Source organism: Ursus americanus, chromosome X (assembly GCF_024610735.1).
Source record: "Ursus americanus isolate L20-20 chromosome X, mUrsAme1.1.p, whole genome shotgun sequence".
NCBI lineage: Eukaryota > Metazoa > Chordata > Mammalia > Carnivora > Ursidae > Ursus > Ursus americanus.
The window spans coordinates 111,047,052-111,060,634 of NC_142164.1; the positions used below are offsets into that span (position 1 = coordinate 111,047,052).

The window sequence follows — 13,583 nt, forward strand, 5'->3', positions numbered from 1 at the left end:
CGTGTGGATTCCCCATACTTAATGACATTAAATTTGATTTTCTCATGTTCATCTGTCTCAGGTCAACTTGACTCTTAGTCCAGCTAGAAGGATCTTGGAGGGCAGAGGAAATCCTTCCTCCCCAACAGTAACCATAATGAAAGTTTTATTGAAACAGCCACACCCATTTATTTTAATGCTGTCCGTGGCTGGTTTGTTGCTACAAAGGCCACCTGGAGCGGTCTTCACAGAGATCGTCTGCGGCCTACAAAGTTGAAAACGTCTGGCCCACTAGAGTTTTCTGGCCCCTGTTTTCGAAGTGCCACTTACTTTCCTTTCTCAAAAATCACACAATGAGCTTCCTGATGTTTAAAGGACAGAAACCGGCAGCCACGCCTCTACCCCTGGTTAAGCATTCCAGCAATGAACTAAATCGGTTTGCTGGCTCCCGCAAGGGCGCACTGGTCTGGGAAAACTCGCCAGTGCCTGCCCACCGCGCTCCCCAACAACCAAGCTCTTAAGCAACTGTCTCCCCACTAGAGTGTGTCTCTTTCAGGCAGGAGCAAAAAAGTCTTGGCTCTGCTACTCCCATCTTCCTCCCCACCCCCCAGCCCCTCTTGCTCTAGTGCCCAACAGCCGGCAACTTATTTATGCTACAAACAATCGTGTAGTACTGAGGGCAAACCAAGCTCACTGAATTCTCACTACAACCCTACCAGGTGGGTTCTATTATCCCCATTTCACAGCGGAAGAACTGCAGGCACAGAGAGGCTGAGCCACCTGCCCCAGCTCGCGCAGCTAAGTGATGGAGGCACAATTGGAACCCGCATTGGCCGGATCGGAGCACCTGCCCGGCTCAGCGAGCCCCCAGACTCTGGGGTCTCATGTCTCCCGGGCGGGAGGGGCACAGAGGTCGCTGGGCAGCAGGGCAGACAGGGGAGGGGTGGAGGGCGGTGCGAGAGGAGCCCCGCGGCCCGGAAATAATGGAGCGTTTCCCACCCCCCGCCCGGGGCCCGCGAGATCCGCAGGCTCCCGCCTCGGGTCCGGCGGCGGCCGCGGGCGGCGAAACGCTGAGTCACGGTGAGGCGGCTGGCTCGGCGCCCTCCCCGCCCTGCGCTCAGTGCCCGCGCCCCAGCCGCCGCCGCCGCCGCCGCCGCCGCGTGGGGACCACACGCCCGCGGAGGTGCTGGGCTCCCGGCGCGGGACCCCGCCTTCCCCAGCCCGCCGTCGACTCCCTGGGGAGGCTCCTAGGAGGAGACGGGAGATGCTTCAATAGGACTCTGACACTGGGCGAAAGTGGTAGGCGGCTTTCCTGTCTGCAAAGCACTGCGATTAGGTAAGCACCTCGTCAGTTTTTCGAGTGCATGGAATTTACGGGCGGGAGTCTGGAAGGACCTAGAAGCGGCGCACGTAGGGGGTAAAAGCCTTCCTAGTTGCTTGTAGGTAGGTGATGACGGTTCTGTGCCGCCTTGAGGATTAAACTCATTTCTGAGCCTCACCAGCACCCAATAATATTGATTGATTGCCTGCCTCGGGGAGGACACATTTTGACGGGCAGGCCGGGTGTTGCCGGGTAGAGTGCTCTGAATAACAGCAGCTGAAGTTCTTATAGGGCTGACCACACTCCTTTGAGGTAGGCAGTCTTAGTACCCCTATTTCACAGATGGGAAAAATGAAGAACAGAGAGGCTTAGCAAGTGGCCTCAGGTCACACAGCTGGCACCTGGTGACGCCGGGATGCAAACCCAGGCTCTCAGGCTCTAGGGTCTACGCTTCTTGCTAGAGCATCTCTCCCGATTTCAGTAGGAATCTTTGAAGGAATGGGTTGTATTTCGCTTGAAGAAGAGTTTTAGAGATTTGGTGGTATCGTCTGCAGCATTTGAAGTGGAAAAGAGATGGATTATGTTTGTTCTGGGATACTCCGTTCAGTAGAACTCAGGCCCACAAAGAGAAAACTCTTTTGAATAATAAAGGCGGGGTATAGACTGGCCCTCAAATACAGGATGCCTTTTCAAGGGCACCTCCTCCTTCAGTTTCCTGCGCTCTTGAAGACTTCCTGACAAAGCTCAGAGATTTCTTGGCGCTAAAGTTGGCCCTGAACTTTAGGGATAGATGGATCTTTGAATTTGGTGACCCTCGAAGATCCTTTCAGGGCCCAGATCTTCGACATGTTCTGGTGAGAGTCACAGACCTCATGGATTTCCTTCGTGTTCCTTTAGTCACCACGTAAATCTCTCTCAGCTGCACGGCAGCACCTACCTTGTGGGGGCAATGTGGGGTTGGGGAGGTTGAGAGCCTTCAATGACATGAAGGAGCTCCTGGCTGGCCCAGTCAGTAGAGCAAGCGACTCTTGACCTGAGGTCGTGAGTTCGAGCCCCACATGGGGCGTGGAGCCTCCTTAAAAAAGAAAAAAAGCAGATAAAGTGCTCCTTAGAGGTTAGTAAGTGCCCAGCAGAGCTGTTATTGCTAAACCTTGTAAAAGATGGCTGTAGGGTTGCATGAGATTGCAAATAATTAGTGGTACTAATACATTAGTACTCGTACATGTTCACCGGCATTATTTTAAATTTCCTAACCCAGGTCTTGTACAGACTAAGCAGTCAATATATTGTAGCCGTTAATATTTTGGGCAGGTCTGAATTTAATTTCCTTTATTTCATAGTCTTTGGATGTGTCCGCCTTATGGTTTTGCTCTTCTGTTGCTCCTCTGCCGCTCAGCGTCGGAACACTCTCTTTCGACTTCGATATGGCGTCCTCCAAGAAGGTCACCCTGTCAGTGCTGAGCCGGGAGCAGTCGGAAGGGGTTGGAGCGAGAGTCCGCAGAAGCATTGGCAGACCCGAGGTATGCTGTCTGGGGGGCTGTTGTGTGCTTTCCTGCAGGAGGCACCGGTGGGACACTGAGGCTTGGGAAGAGAGGGCCCGGGGCAATCATGAGCTGCCTTAGGGGGGTGCCATTGGGGCCAACTCTAAACTCAGCAGTTAGGGTCCCCAGTGGACCAGCCCTAGCCCGAAGGGGGTTTCTCTAACATGGGTACAGAGGCCCGGTGCAGAAGGGACAGCTGAAGCATCTGCACCCCTCTGCGCATTCCCTTGTCCTGTCCTGGGTTGATCTACCAGCCTGAGCGTGCACGTCGCCAAACACGCCCACCTTATAGCCCCAAGTTGACTCGCCCGCGGTTCAAAGCACCAGGGAGTCACTTCAGGTCCCACTTCCAGATTCCCAGGGGAGAGCATCTGGTTGGCTCGGTTTGGGTCACGTCTTCCCCCTTGGCCAGTCAGCCTTGCCAGCGATTTGGGTTCATGGGCAAACCACTGAGACTCGCCTCTGTGGCCCTCCTGTGGGGATGGGGGTGCCTGAAGGCTTCTCCCAGGAGGTGATTTTAGGTTAGGTAAACCTCTCTCAGAGAGCAGTTGTATTTGAAAACTGCAGAAGACATGGGACTTGTAGAAAAGAACATCTTACTTGCACAGAATGGTATCAAATGGTGGTTATAGCCCAGGGAATAGAGCACTCATCACCATCCCAGATTCCCAAAAGATTTTTTGATCGAAGTATAACTGACATATGACATTGTATTAGTTTCAGGTGGACAACATAATGATTTGGTATTTGTATATATTGCAAAACAATCACCACAATCAGTCTAGTTAACGTCTGTCGCCATACCTAGTTATACAACTTTCTTTGCTTGTGATGAGAACTTTTAAGATTTACTCTCTTAGCAACTTTCAAATATGCAATACAGTGATGTTAATTACAGTCACCGTGCTGTACATGACATCCCCAGGACTTATCGATCTTATAACTTATTTATCTTATAAGTGGAAGTGTGTACTTTTTGAACACCTTAACCTATTTCACCCCCCCCACCCCTCGCCTCTGGCAACAACCATTAAGCTGTTCTCTGTGTCTGTGAGCTTGGTTCATTTATTTAGTTTTTGATTCTGCATGTAAGTTAGCTCACATGGTGTTTGGCTTTCTCTGTTTCACTTAGCATAATGCCCTCAAGATCTACCCACATCGCGCATGACAAGATCTCATTTTTTTATGGCTGAAAAATATCTCAGTGTGTGTGTGTGTGTGTGTACACACACATATCATATTTTCTTTTTCCATTCAGTAGGTGTTTAGGTGGTTTCCATGTCTTGGCTCTTGTGAATAATGCTGCAATGAACGTGGGGGTGCAGATCAATTTTCAAGTCAGCGTTTTCGTTTTCTTTGGGTGAACACCCAGAAGTGGGATCGCTGGATCATACGGTAGTCCTATTTTTAATATTTTCGAGGAACCTCCTACTGTTTTCCATAGTGGCTGCACCAATTTACATTCCTACTGACAGTGCACAAGGGTTCCCTTTTCCCACACCCTTCCCCATACTTGTTATTTCTTGTCTTTTTGATGCTGGCCATTCTGACAGGTGTGAGGTGATCTCTCACTGTGGTTTGGATTTGCATTTCCCTGATGATTAGTGGCATTGAGCATCTTCTCCCCACCAAAAAATATTTTTGAATAAAGGAAGAAGCGTATTAGGGAAATGGATTCTCTTTTCAAAATGAAGTTGGTTTGTTTGTCTTCTTAAAATCTGCTCTGATATTCTTTTTTTTTTTTTTTAAGATTTTATTTATTTATTTATTTATTTATTTATTTATTTATTTGACAGAGATAGAGACAGCCAGTGAGAGAGGGAACACAAGCGGGGGGAGTGGGAGAGGAAGAAGCAGGCTCACAGCGGAGGAGCCTGATGTGGGGCTCGATCCCATAACGCCGGGATCACGCCCTGAGCCAAAGGCAGATGCTTAACCGCTGTGCCACCCAGGCGCCCCCGCTCTGATATTCTTATACTCTTTCTGCCCTTAGCTTCCTTTTCAGCTGTGAATGTCTTTTGGGGTCCATCGGTCATTGTTTTCCAAAGGGATGCATGAAAACGGGATTCTTCTATGGGCTAAACGCACAGTGGGTGTTGGGGAGATGCAGACGGACGTGGTATCATATTCTGCTAGGCCGCGTCACCGCAGCACAATACGAAGAATTCGGACACCCATTAGTAAAGCCATTATTGTATGTCCAGGGTAGCTAATACTTCAATTACTCCATCTGTCAGAACACATCGCTGAGGGTTTCTTAATTTTTTTTGTCTTGTGAACCCCGTTGGCGGTCTGATGAAACCAACACGTTTCTTCTTGGAATAATATGTTTTATTTTTTTAAAAGATCTTATTTATTTATTTGACAGAGAGGGAGAGTGAGAGAGCACAAACAGGGGGAGCAGCAGAGGGAGAGGGACATGAGATCATGACCTGAGCTGAAGGCAGACGCTTAATGGACTGAGCCACCCAGGCGCCCCAGAATAATATTTTTTAAATGCATGAAATAAAATACATAGGATTACAAAGGAAAACATATCGAAATATGGCTAGCACAATATCACAAAACAAATTTGTGATCTAGTAATTTTGCATTAAGTAACAAGACTTGGTGGCTCATATACCTACCTAATTTCAAAGCCGTGAGGAGCATGAACAATAATAATAATAATAATAGTTCGGTAGACCGGGGTGCCTGGGTGGCGCAGTCCGTTAAGTATCCGACTCTTGGTTTCGGCTCAGGTTGTGATCTCAGGGTCCTGAGATCGAGCCCCACATTGGGCTCTGTGCTCAGCGTGGAGTCTGCTTGAGGATTCTCTCTCCCTCTGCCCCTCCCGCCCATAAATAAAGAAATCTTTAAAAAGGTAGTTCAGTATACCTGCAACAACTGTCGTGCGGTATGAAAACTGCTTGGGTTTGTAGTGGTGATGGAGTCACAGGGACTGGTAATGTACTGGGCTTCTTTGCATTCATGATTAAAGTATTAAATTTCAGGCTGGAGGTGGCTGGTGGTGACTCGCTCACCATCGTGAATGTACTTAACGACACTGAACCATATACTTAAAAATAGTCAAAATGGTAAATTTTGTTATGTACATTTTACTACAAAAAAAAATCCAGAAGGAAAGAGAATTTTCAGTTAGAAGTTAGTGAAAAGAAAGATGTAAATTTTTTCCCAGCCAAGTTTATAGCTGCCCTGAATTCTTTTTTTTTTTTAAGATTTTATTTATTTATTCATTCGACAGAGATAGAGACAGCCAGCGAGAGAGGGAACACAAGCAGGGGGAGTGGGAGAGGAAGAAGCAGGCTCATAGCGGAGGAGCCTGATGTGGGGCTCGATCCCACAACGCCGGGATCATGCCCTGAGCCGAAGGCAGATGCCTAACCGCTGTGCCACCCAGGCGCCCCAATAGCTGCCCTGAATTCTATCCATGGTACCCAGTTAAGAGTCCCTGGCTGAAAACCTATGCTTTCAAGACCCCCACATTCTACTAAGACAGAGGGTCTCCCGTGTATGCCTCTACCCTAAGGAAAAATACGTGGATCGGAATCATTCCTAACATCATCACACTGGTTTAATCGTGATTAAGATAGGGGGCGTCCCCTTTTGTCTCCATATAGTTGTATATTTTACGTCATGGGGATTATACAAAATAAACAATTTTGTGTCCTTATTTTTTCATTTAACAGGATAACATAAGCACTTTCCAGGGTATTATAAATTCTTTGTGAACATTTTTTTTTGAGAGAGAGAGCACACATGCGTGTGTGCACATGCGAGGTGGGGAGGGCAGTGGTGGAGAGAGAATCTGAAGCAGGCTCCACGCCCAGTGCGGAGCCCGACGCGGGGCTCCCATCTCACAACCCTGAGATCACGACCTGAGCTGAAATGAGGAGTCCGATGCTTAACCGACTGAGCCACCCAGGCGTCCCCTTCATGAACGTCATTTAAATAGCTGGGACGCGTTCCTGTGTACGGCATACCATTAGTGTCTTACTCGTGGACCTAGCTTTGACCATTGAGGTGGTCACCATACTTTTCAGCGCTCTGCCCTCTACCAGCTCGTCAGGATGGTAGACCCCTCAGCGTCCAGTCAGCAGAGGAGGAAAGCACTGACGTTGTTTCACGGCAGTACGTTTCAAACTTTTTGCACCAGCGCTTTGTCTCTGAAGAAATACCTCCAACACTTTGGAGCCCAAAGCTATTTTAGTGTATAATTTACAACAGTGTTTGGAATGAGCGGCCCTCAGTGACCTGTTCCCTGTGGCTGTAAATGAGGAAGTAGAGGTATTTACAAAGCTTTCACTGAGCCTTTTGGTGATGAACAATAAAGAAGAGATGGAGGGGGGTTGGCTCACACCTTTCCTTATGATTCTGGGCGGGCCGAGGTAGCCAAGCTGGGATGTGAATGACTGCGTGGCGTGATGTTAGCGGCTTGTTCGACTGTCCTCCCACAGGAGGGAAGCCCGTGACTCATTTGTACTCGTCTCTGTGCTCCGCTCCGCCTTCCACCAGCCACTCCTTGGTGGAACGCGATTTTCCTGGGACCACTCTTAGACATATTTTCTTTTATCATGAAGAATTTCAAACATAGAAAAATAGAGAAAATAGTGTAATGAATCTCCATGTCCCCAGCCTCCATAGTGATCAACTCACGGACATTCTTGTTTCCTCTACATCCCCCATTCATTCCTGCACTCAAAGTATTTTAAAGGCGAATCATTTCATTTTACTTATAAATACTTCAGTTTGTGTCTCTAGAAGATACAAACTTTAAAAAATAAAACTACAATCCCATTACACACTTAAAGATGATTCTCTTGATATCATCAGATAACCTTGACGAATCTTGGTCCTGATTGATACAGCCTCTGTCCATGGCGCTGTCCCTTGTCAGGGTCTCTGGATGTTGAGTCAGGGTACAGGAACATTCAAGGCTGAATCTAGATCTCAGTCTGGACTTCGTGCTGGCGTTTTCCTTCTGCCTTTTCATCGTTCCCATCGGGCCCCTGTCTAGAAGCTGAGTAGGCCCAAGAGGTAGTCTGAGCTGCTGGCGTCTGTCTTCGACGGGCCTTTCCCTTCTGCTGCTGCCATGTTGCCTTGAGATAGGCTGGCGTTTTGTTGGGTGTTGGGACGGTGGGATCTCAGCTGGTTCCAGGCTGCTGCCAAGGCATTACTGCCCTTCGATCAGTTATGGGGAGCTTCAGCTGTGTAACAGAAAGTGGCCGCTAAAACAATGATTTACATATGTAAGGATTTGTGTTTCTCTTTTGAAAAACCCAAGGTCTAGGGTGGGCCTGAAGGCTCCCCACTTTTCAGAGACCCCTGCTCATTCTATCTTAGTTCATCATTTTTGGTATGTTCTCAGTGCATCACCTTATTGCCCAAGACAGCTGTTGGGCCAGTAGCAACCATTTGCCCTTGGGCGCAGAGAGGAGGAAGAGGGAAAAGAGCAAGGTGCCAGCTAGCCATTTTTTTTATGTAAAGGATTTCCCTAAAAGGCCCACCCAGCAACCTGTACGTATCTCATTAGCCAGATTTAGTCATGTGACCACACCCAGCTCCGAGGGTGCCTAGGGACCTAACACAAGGACCACTTGGGGTGTTTGTAGTAACTTCTGTGCACACAGAATCATTCTAGAGGCAGTGGAGCATCATAAAAAAGCATGATGTTGGCCCTATCCGCAAGGAACGGACATTCCCGGTGGCTCCGTCCAGTGCTTCCTGATTTAAATCAAATGCCAGGCAGCTGGACCTTTATTAAGGGAGAGACACAGACTAGAGGGGTCGTGGCCGCAGGTCTTGACTGGCCTTCTCGAGACAGCAAAAGAAATAGCTTGGAAGCTGCCACCTGAATTTGGCAGCTAAAGGATTTGGAAGTGTGTGAAGGAAAGGAAATTCTCTGGTTCAAAAACTTTGAAGAGATCATCAGTTTAATATGTAGAGAGAGAAAGATGTGGATGAGTTGGTGACCAAGTCAAAATGTAGAAAATCCGAGTTCTCGTATCAATCAGATCCTGCCTACAGATCACAAGGCATGCCCTTGCCATGCCCTTGAATACTTGCTAAATGTTTACTGAATGTTAGGAACTTGATTTATTTTTTAAAAAGAGTTTGTTTGTTTGACAGAGCACAAGCAGGGGAAGCAGCAGAGGGAGCTGCAGAGGGAGAGGGAAAAGCAGGCTCCCTACTGAGCAGGAAGCCTGACACAGGGCTCGATCCTGGGCCCCGGGGATCATGACCCTAACCAAAACAGATGCTTAACCGACTGAGTCACCCAGGCACCCCTAGAATGTTAGGAACTTTAATAAGGCGAAATACCCAGCCCTGCAAATCACACTTTAGTACAGGAGTCTGATGCAAGATACTCTTGCTTGTTGGAGGAAGAGTGTCACACCTGCGCCCCATCTCTTGGCCATAAACACTTCATCCTTCTGGCTCTCCTCAACCAGCCCCCAGCTTCTGCAGGCTTTTCCTTGTGCTGCCTTTCTTCCTGTGTGTGTCCCTGTGTCATGGATTAGCGACCAGAAGGTTCGAATGTGCGATCGATACAGAACGAACAGTCCTTGCCAAGCGATGACTATTGTCCTGTGAGTGGTGGATGGTAATGAGGGTGGGCCTGGAAAGAAGGAACCTCTGCTTTTCATGATTTCTTTAACGGCAGGACGTATTTGCTCATATGAAACTCTTTCCTTTTTTTTTTTTTTTTTTTTACAGTTTTCTCTTTTGTGGGTGTGTTACAGTATTTTTACTTTCCTAGTGAAGTATACTGGGTGGTCTGTTAGTTTCAGGTGTGCCACATAGTGATTTGATATCTATGTACATTACGAACAGCTCGCCACCGCAAGCCTGGTCGCCATCTGTCAGCAGACCGCGTTGTTACAGTGTTAGCGACTGTATCCCCTAGGCTGTCCTTTCCATTCCCATGACTTACTTATTTTGTAATGGGAAGTTTGTACCTCTCCATCCCCATCACCTAGCTCTTGGACACCAAACCGATACCAAGAAGCAATACATATTCATTTCCTCTCTACCCACATTTTAATATCATAGAACCCTAATAGTGTAGAACTAAAAGGCCACCTTAAGCCATCTGAAGCCTTTCTTCTGCATGTGGGGAAGCTGTGGCTCAGAGATTCATGGCAGCACCGTAGCAGATCCCACCCATCTGTGTCGAACCTACAGCGCTCCAGGCATTGGCCTAGCTGCTCTGCAGTCATTGTTTCCAGTCCTTCAAGCTACGTATTATCCGATGAGAGGAAAAACAAATAATATGAGAGGAGAATTTTCACCCTCCTCCTCCCAGCCCCAGTTCCATTCATGGGCTTTCAGTGAGCTGAAATGGAGTTACGAGTGACAGGGTAAGATTGAAAAGATCCAGGATTGATTTTCACCGGAGGGGGCAGAGATTTCCTTCCATTCAGAAGGTGAGAGGGGAGGAGGAGAAAAGGAGCACGCGGTCCCCCGAGGGTGTGAGCGTGTGAGGGTGTGAGGAGTTGAGTGAGAGGAGAGGGAAATGTTGGGGACATGCTGGAGAGCGGCGAGGGTGGTTTGAAATGGACCTTCGGGTTGAAGTGCCCTCTTGCGCATTTGGGGGAGAATTCAGTAAATGTTTTGCTTTTCAGTTACGTTTTTACATTTCACTGCATGAAACACTGGACTGAGATGGGCTTCAAAGTGGTCCAGCTTTTTACGGGTGTCAGCCCACATTTTAAAGTGAGGGAACTGAGACTTGGTTATGTGAAAAACTTGCAGTAGCTTGTTGGGTTTATGTGTGTGCACGGTGTCTGGAGTGTGTGTGTGTGTGTGCGTGTTTTCCCACGGAAAGTGAATAAGAGAGTTGAAACCAGAGATGGACAAAGAGAGGATCTACTCTCGTTTCTAGCAGCGTGACCTAGTAGATACCCTGAAACAAACGTGTAACTGAAAGATGTAATTAGCTCTGCTGCCAGGAAGCTGGAGAAAGTCTTAGAGTCCAGAAACAGTGAGAAAGAAAGAAGAAAGTCTGAATAGTTTCATAGCCATTAGGGCAATGGAATCAGTATTTTAAAAGCCTGTTACAAAGACAACAGGTCCAGATGATTCTACAAATTTCACCCAATATTTAAGATACAGATAACTCCAGTACCATGCAAAGTGTCCAGGAGATGAAGCTCCAGGGAGTCCTTCCATCACTTCATGAAACGACATTGCCTTGCAGTCAAAACCAGATGAGGACAGCAAGTAAAAGGATCATTACATCGCTTTTATACACATTTTTGCAAGAATCTTAAGCAACATATTAATCACCCAGATACCACAGAATATAAAAAAGATAGTGTATCACCGCAAAGTTTGGATTGTCGAAACTTAGCAAATTTGGTTTAATGTTGGATAATCTAGTTATGTAATTTACCAACATTAAGAGATTATAGGAGAAAAAAAGTATCTCAATACTGCAGGAAAAGCTTTCAATAAAATTCATTATCTGTGTATATTCAAAAAATGAGTAAACTAGAAATGGAAGGGGGATTCTTTCATCTTATGAAGGTCATCTGCAGAAAACCTGCATCAAACAGCCTGTGTGCTGATGAATGTTGAAAAAGTAATCTATATAAAATCAGCGAGAAAACAAGGAAATCTATTACTGTCATTTCTATGCAGCATTGTTGTAGACACGGTAGCTTGCAAAAAGACAAGAAGAAGAAACAGAATGTGTAAGGATTGAAAATGAAGGGGAAAAACCCGTTATTTGCTGATGGGTGTTGGTTGGAATATTGAATATTGTTCCCAAATATTCACTGCCCACCATCCGTGGGATTATACACTCCCCCCACTTTTAGGTACATTACCTGTGAGTCCCATAGGCAGGGTTTAAGTGCCCTCCTCCTGCCTTGGGCTTGGCCGTGCATGTGCTGTGACCAATGGGACGTGTTAATGTGATTGTGCCCTATTTGCTTCCATTTGCTCCTGTCCTCGGTTATGAGAACAGCATGTCCTAGATAGTGGCCACTGTTTCAGCTTGGGATCGAGAATGAGAAGCCATGTGGTAGGCCAGCCAAGCCTGGCAAAACCCAGAAAAACAGCAGCCTGCCACAGCTTTAATCTAATGCAAGCAAAAGTAATTTGTGAACTACTGGGCAGAAGCTTATTGATAAATACACCGGTGATCTGAATGTCTGCAAAGAAAACCCAAAAGAAGCAGTGGATAAATTATTAAAATTAATAAGCACTTAACAACTTTCAAAAATCACCTTTCTATTCACATTTTTAATCCCTAGTAGCATACTGTTCAAAAACATAATTTAAAAATCCTATTTACAAAGTCATTAAAAATGTTAGCTACAAAAACTTTTAAAAAATATATTTCTTTGTGGAGAAAATTACAAATCCTATTGAAAGACATTTTAAAAGCCCCAAATAGGGGTCGCCTGGGTGGTGCAGTCGTTAAGCGTCTGCCTTGGGCTTAGGGCGTGATCCCAGTGTTCTGGGATCGAGCCCCACATCAGGCTCTTCCGCTATGAGCCTGCCTCTTCCTCTCCCACTCCCCCTGCCTGTGTTCCCTCTCTCGCTGGCTGTTGCTGTCTCTGTCAAATAAGTAAATAAAAATCTTAAAAAATAATTAAAAAATAAAAGCTCCAAATAGATGGAGATAACAATGTTTTATGTATAGGAAACCTCAATGTTATATAAATAGCAGCCTTCCCTTGGGGCACCTGGGTGGCTCAGTCAGTTAAGTGTTGCAATCTTGATTTCAGCTCTGGTCATGATCTCAGGGTCATGGGATGGAGCCCCGTGTCGGGCTCCTCACTGGGTGTTGAGCCTGCTTAAGATTCTCTCTCTCCCTCTCCCCCTGCTCTCGTGTGTGTGTGTGTGTGTGTGTGTGTGTGTGTGTGTGTGTGTATGTGCGCACGTGCCCTCGCTCTCTCTCTCCCTCTAAGAAAAAAAAGGTCAGTCTTTCCCAGTTGGTCCATCAACTCAAAGCAATTCCAATCAGAAGTCCAACATTTTTATTTCTGTAAGCTTTTAAGTTTAATAAAAATTATTATAGAATAACAAATGGCCAAGAATAACCTAGAGAGCTGTGAAGACACGCTGATGACTGCCTGATCTGTTTCTGCCTTTCATTTGTGCTCGGGGTTTATCTTCATTTACCTTCTACCTTTTGTACAATATACTGGACACTGATGATACATAGTTTTATTTATATAGATAACATTTGTGTAGATATCTTAAAGTCAGCATGACCTAAAATGACTACCTAAAATAGCTGTTTCAGGGCTGCTGCTTCTGTTATATTCCTTGTGCTTCTGGATGCTTCTCCCATCTTCCCAGGCACCATAGCTAGAAATCTGGAGGGCATCTAGTGCTGTTCCTGTTTCTTATTCTCCATTCCTATTGCCATTGCCCAAGTGGACCTTTGTTTTTGCCTGGATTAGGGAAAGTGCCTTCTGACTGCTCTTTGTCTCCTGTCTCTTCCTTCTCCCAGCCATCTTCCACTTGAATGCTAGAGTGATCTTTCTAAATCTGATCTTCTCAATCTCTGATTAAAACCCATCTCCTTCAGGATAAAACCCCAACTCCTTTAAGATTTAGCCTCTATCCTCAGCCCATCTCTCATCATAATTTCATGTGTATCTTTGCCCGGATAGAGTCGTCTCCTCGCAGTTCTTCAAGCTTACCAAGCTGTTTCTCTGCTCTTTTCCTCCCCTTCTGCTTGATTAACTCCTACAGGTACCTCGGAAACCAGCTCATGTGTCACC

At 46.5% G+C, this 13,583-nt stretch overlaps 1 protein-coding gene across 2 annotated transcripts in view; it reads left to right on the plus strand.

The window, feature by feature from the left end:
• The first annotated feature begins 1,086 nt into the window (after positions 1–1,086).
• Positions 1,087–13,583, plus strand: part of PIR (pirin) — a 102,656-nt gene continuing 90,159 nt past the window's right edge. Inside the window, exons 1-2 of one of the 2 annotated variants that reach the window (XM_045805066.2) lie at positions 1,087–1,315; positions 2,697–2,820. In XM_045805066.2, coding sequence (XP_045661022.1) covers positions 2,725–2,820 — 96 coding nt within the window. In that variant the 5' untranslated portion in view covers positions 1,087–1,315; positions 2,697–2,724. Of the gene's footprint in view, positions 1,316–2,640; positions 2,821–13,583 lie in introns of both variants that reach the window. The other variant, XM_045805064.2, reaches the window with a different exon arrangement.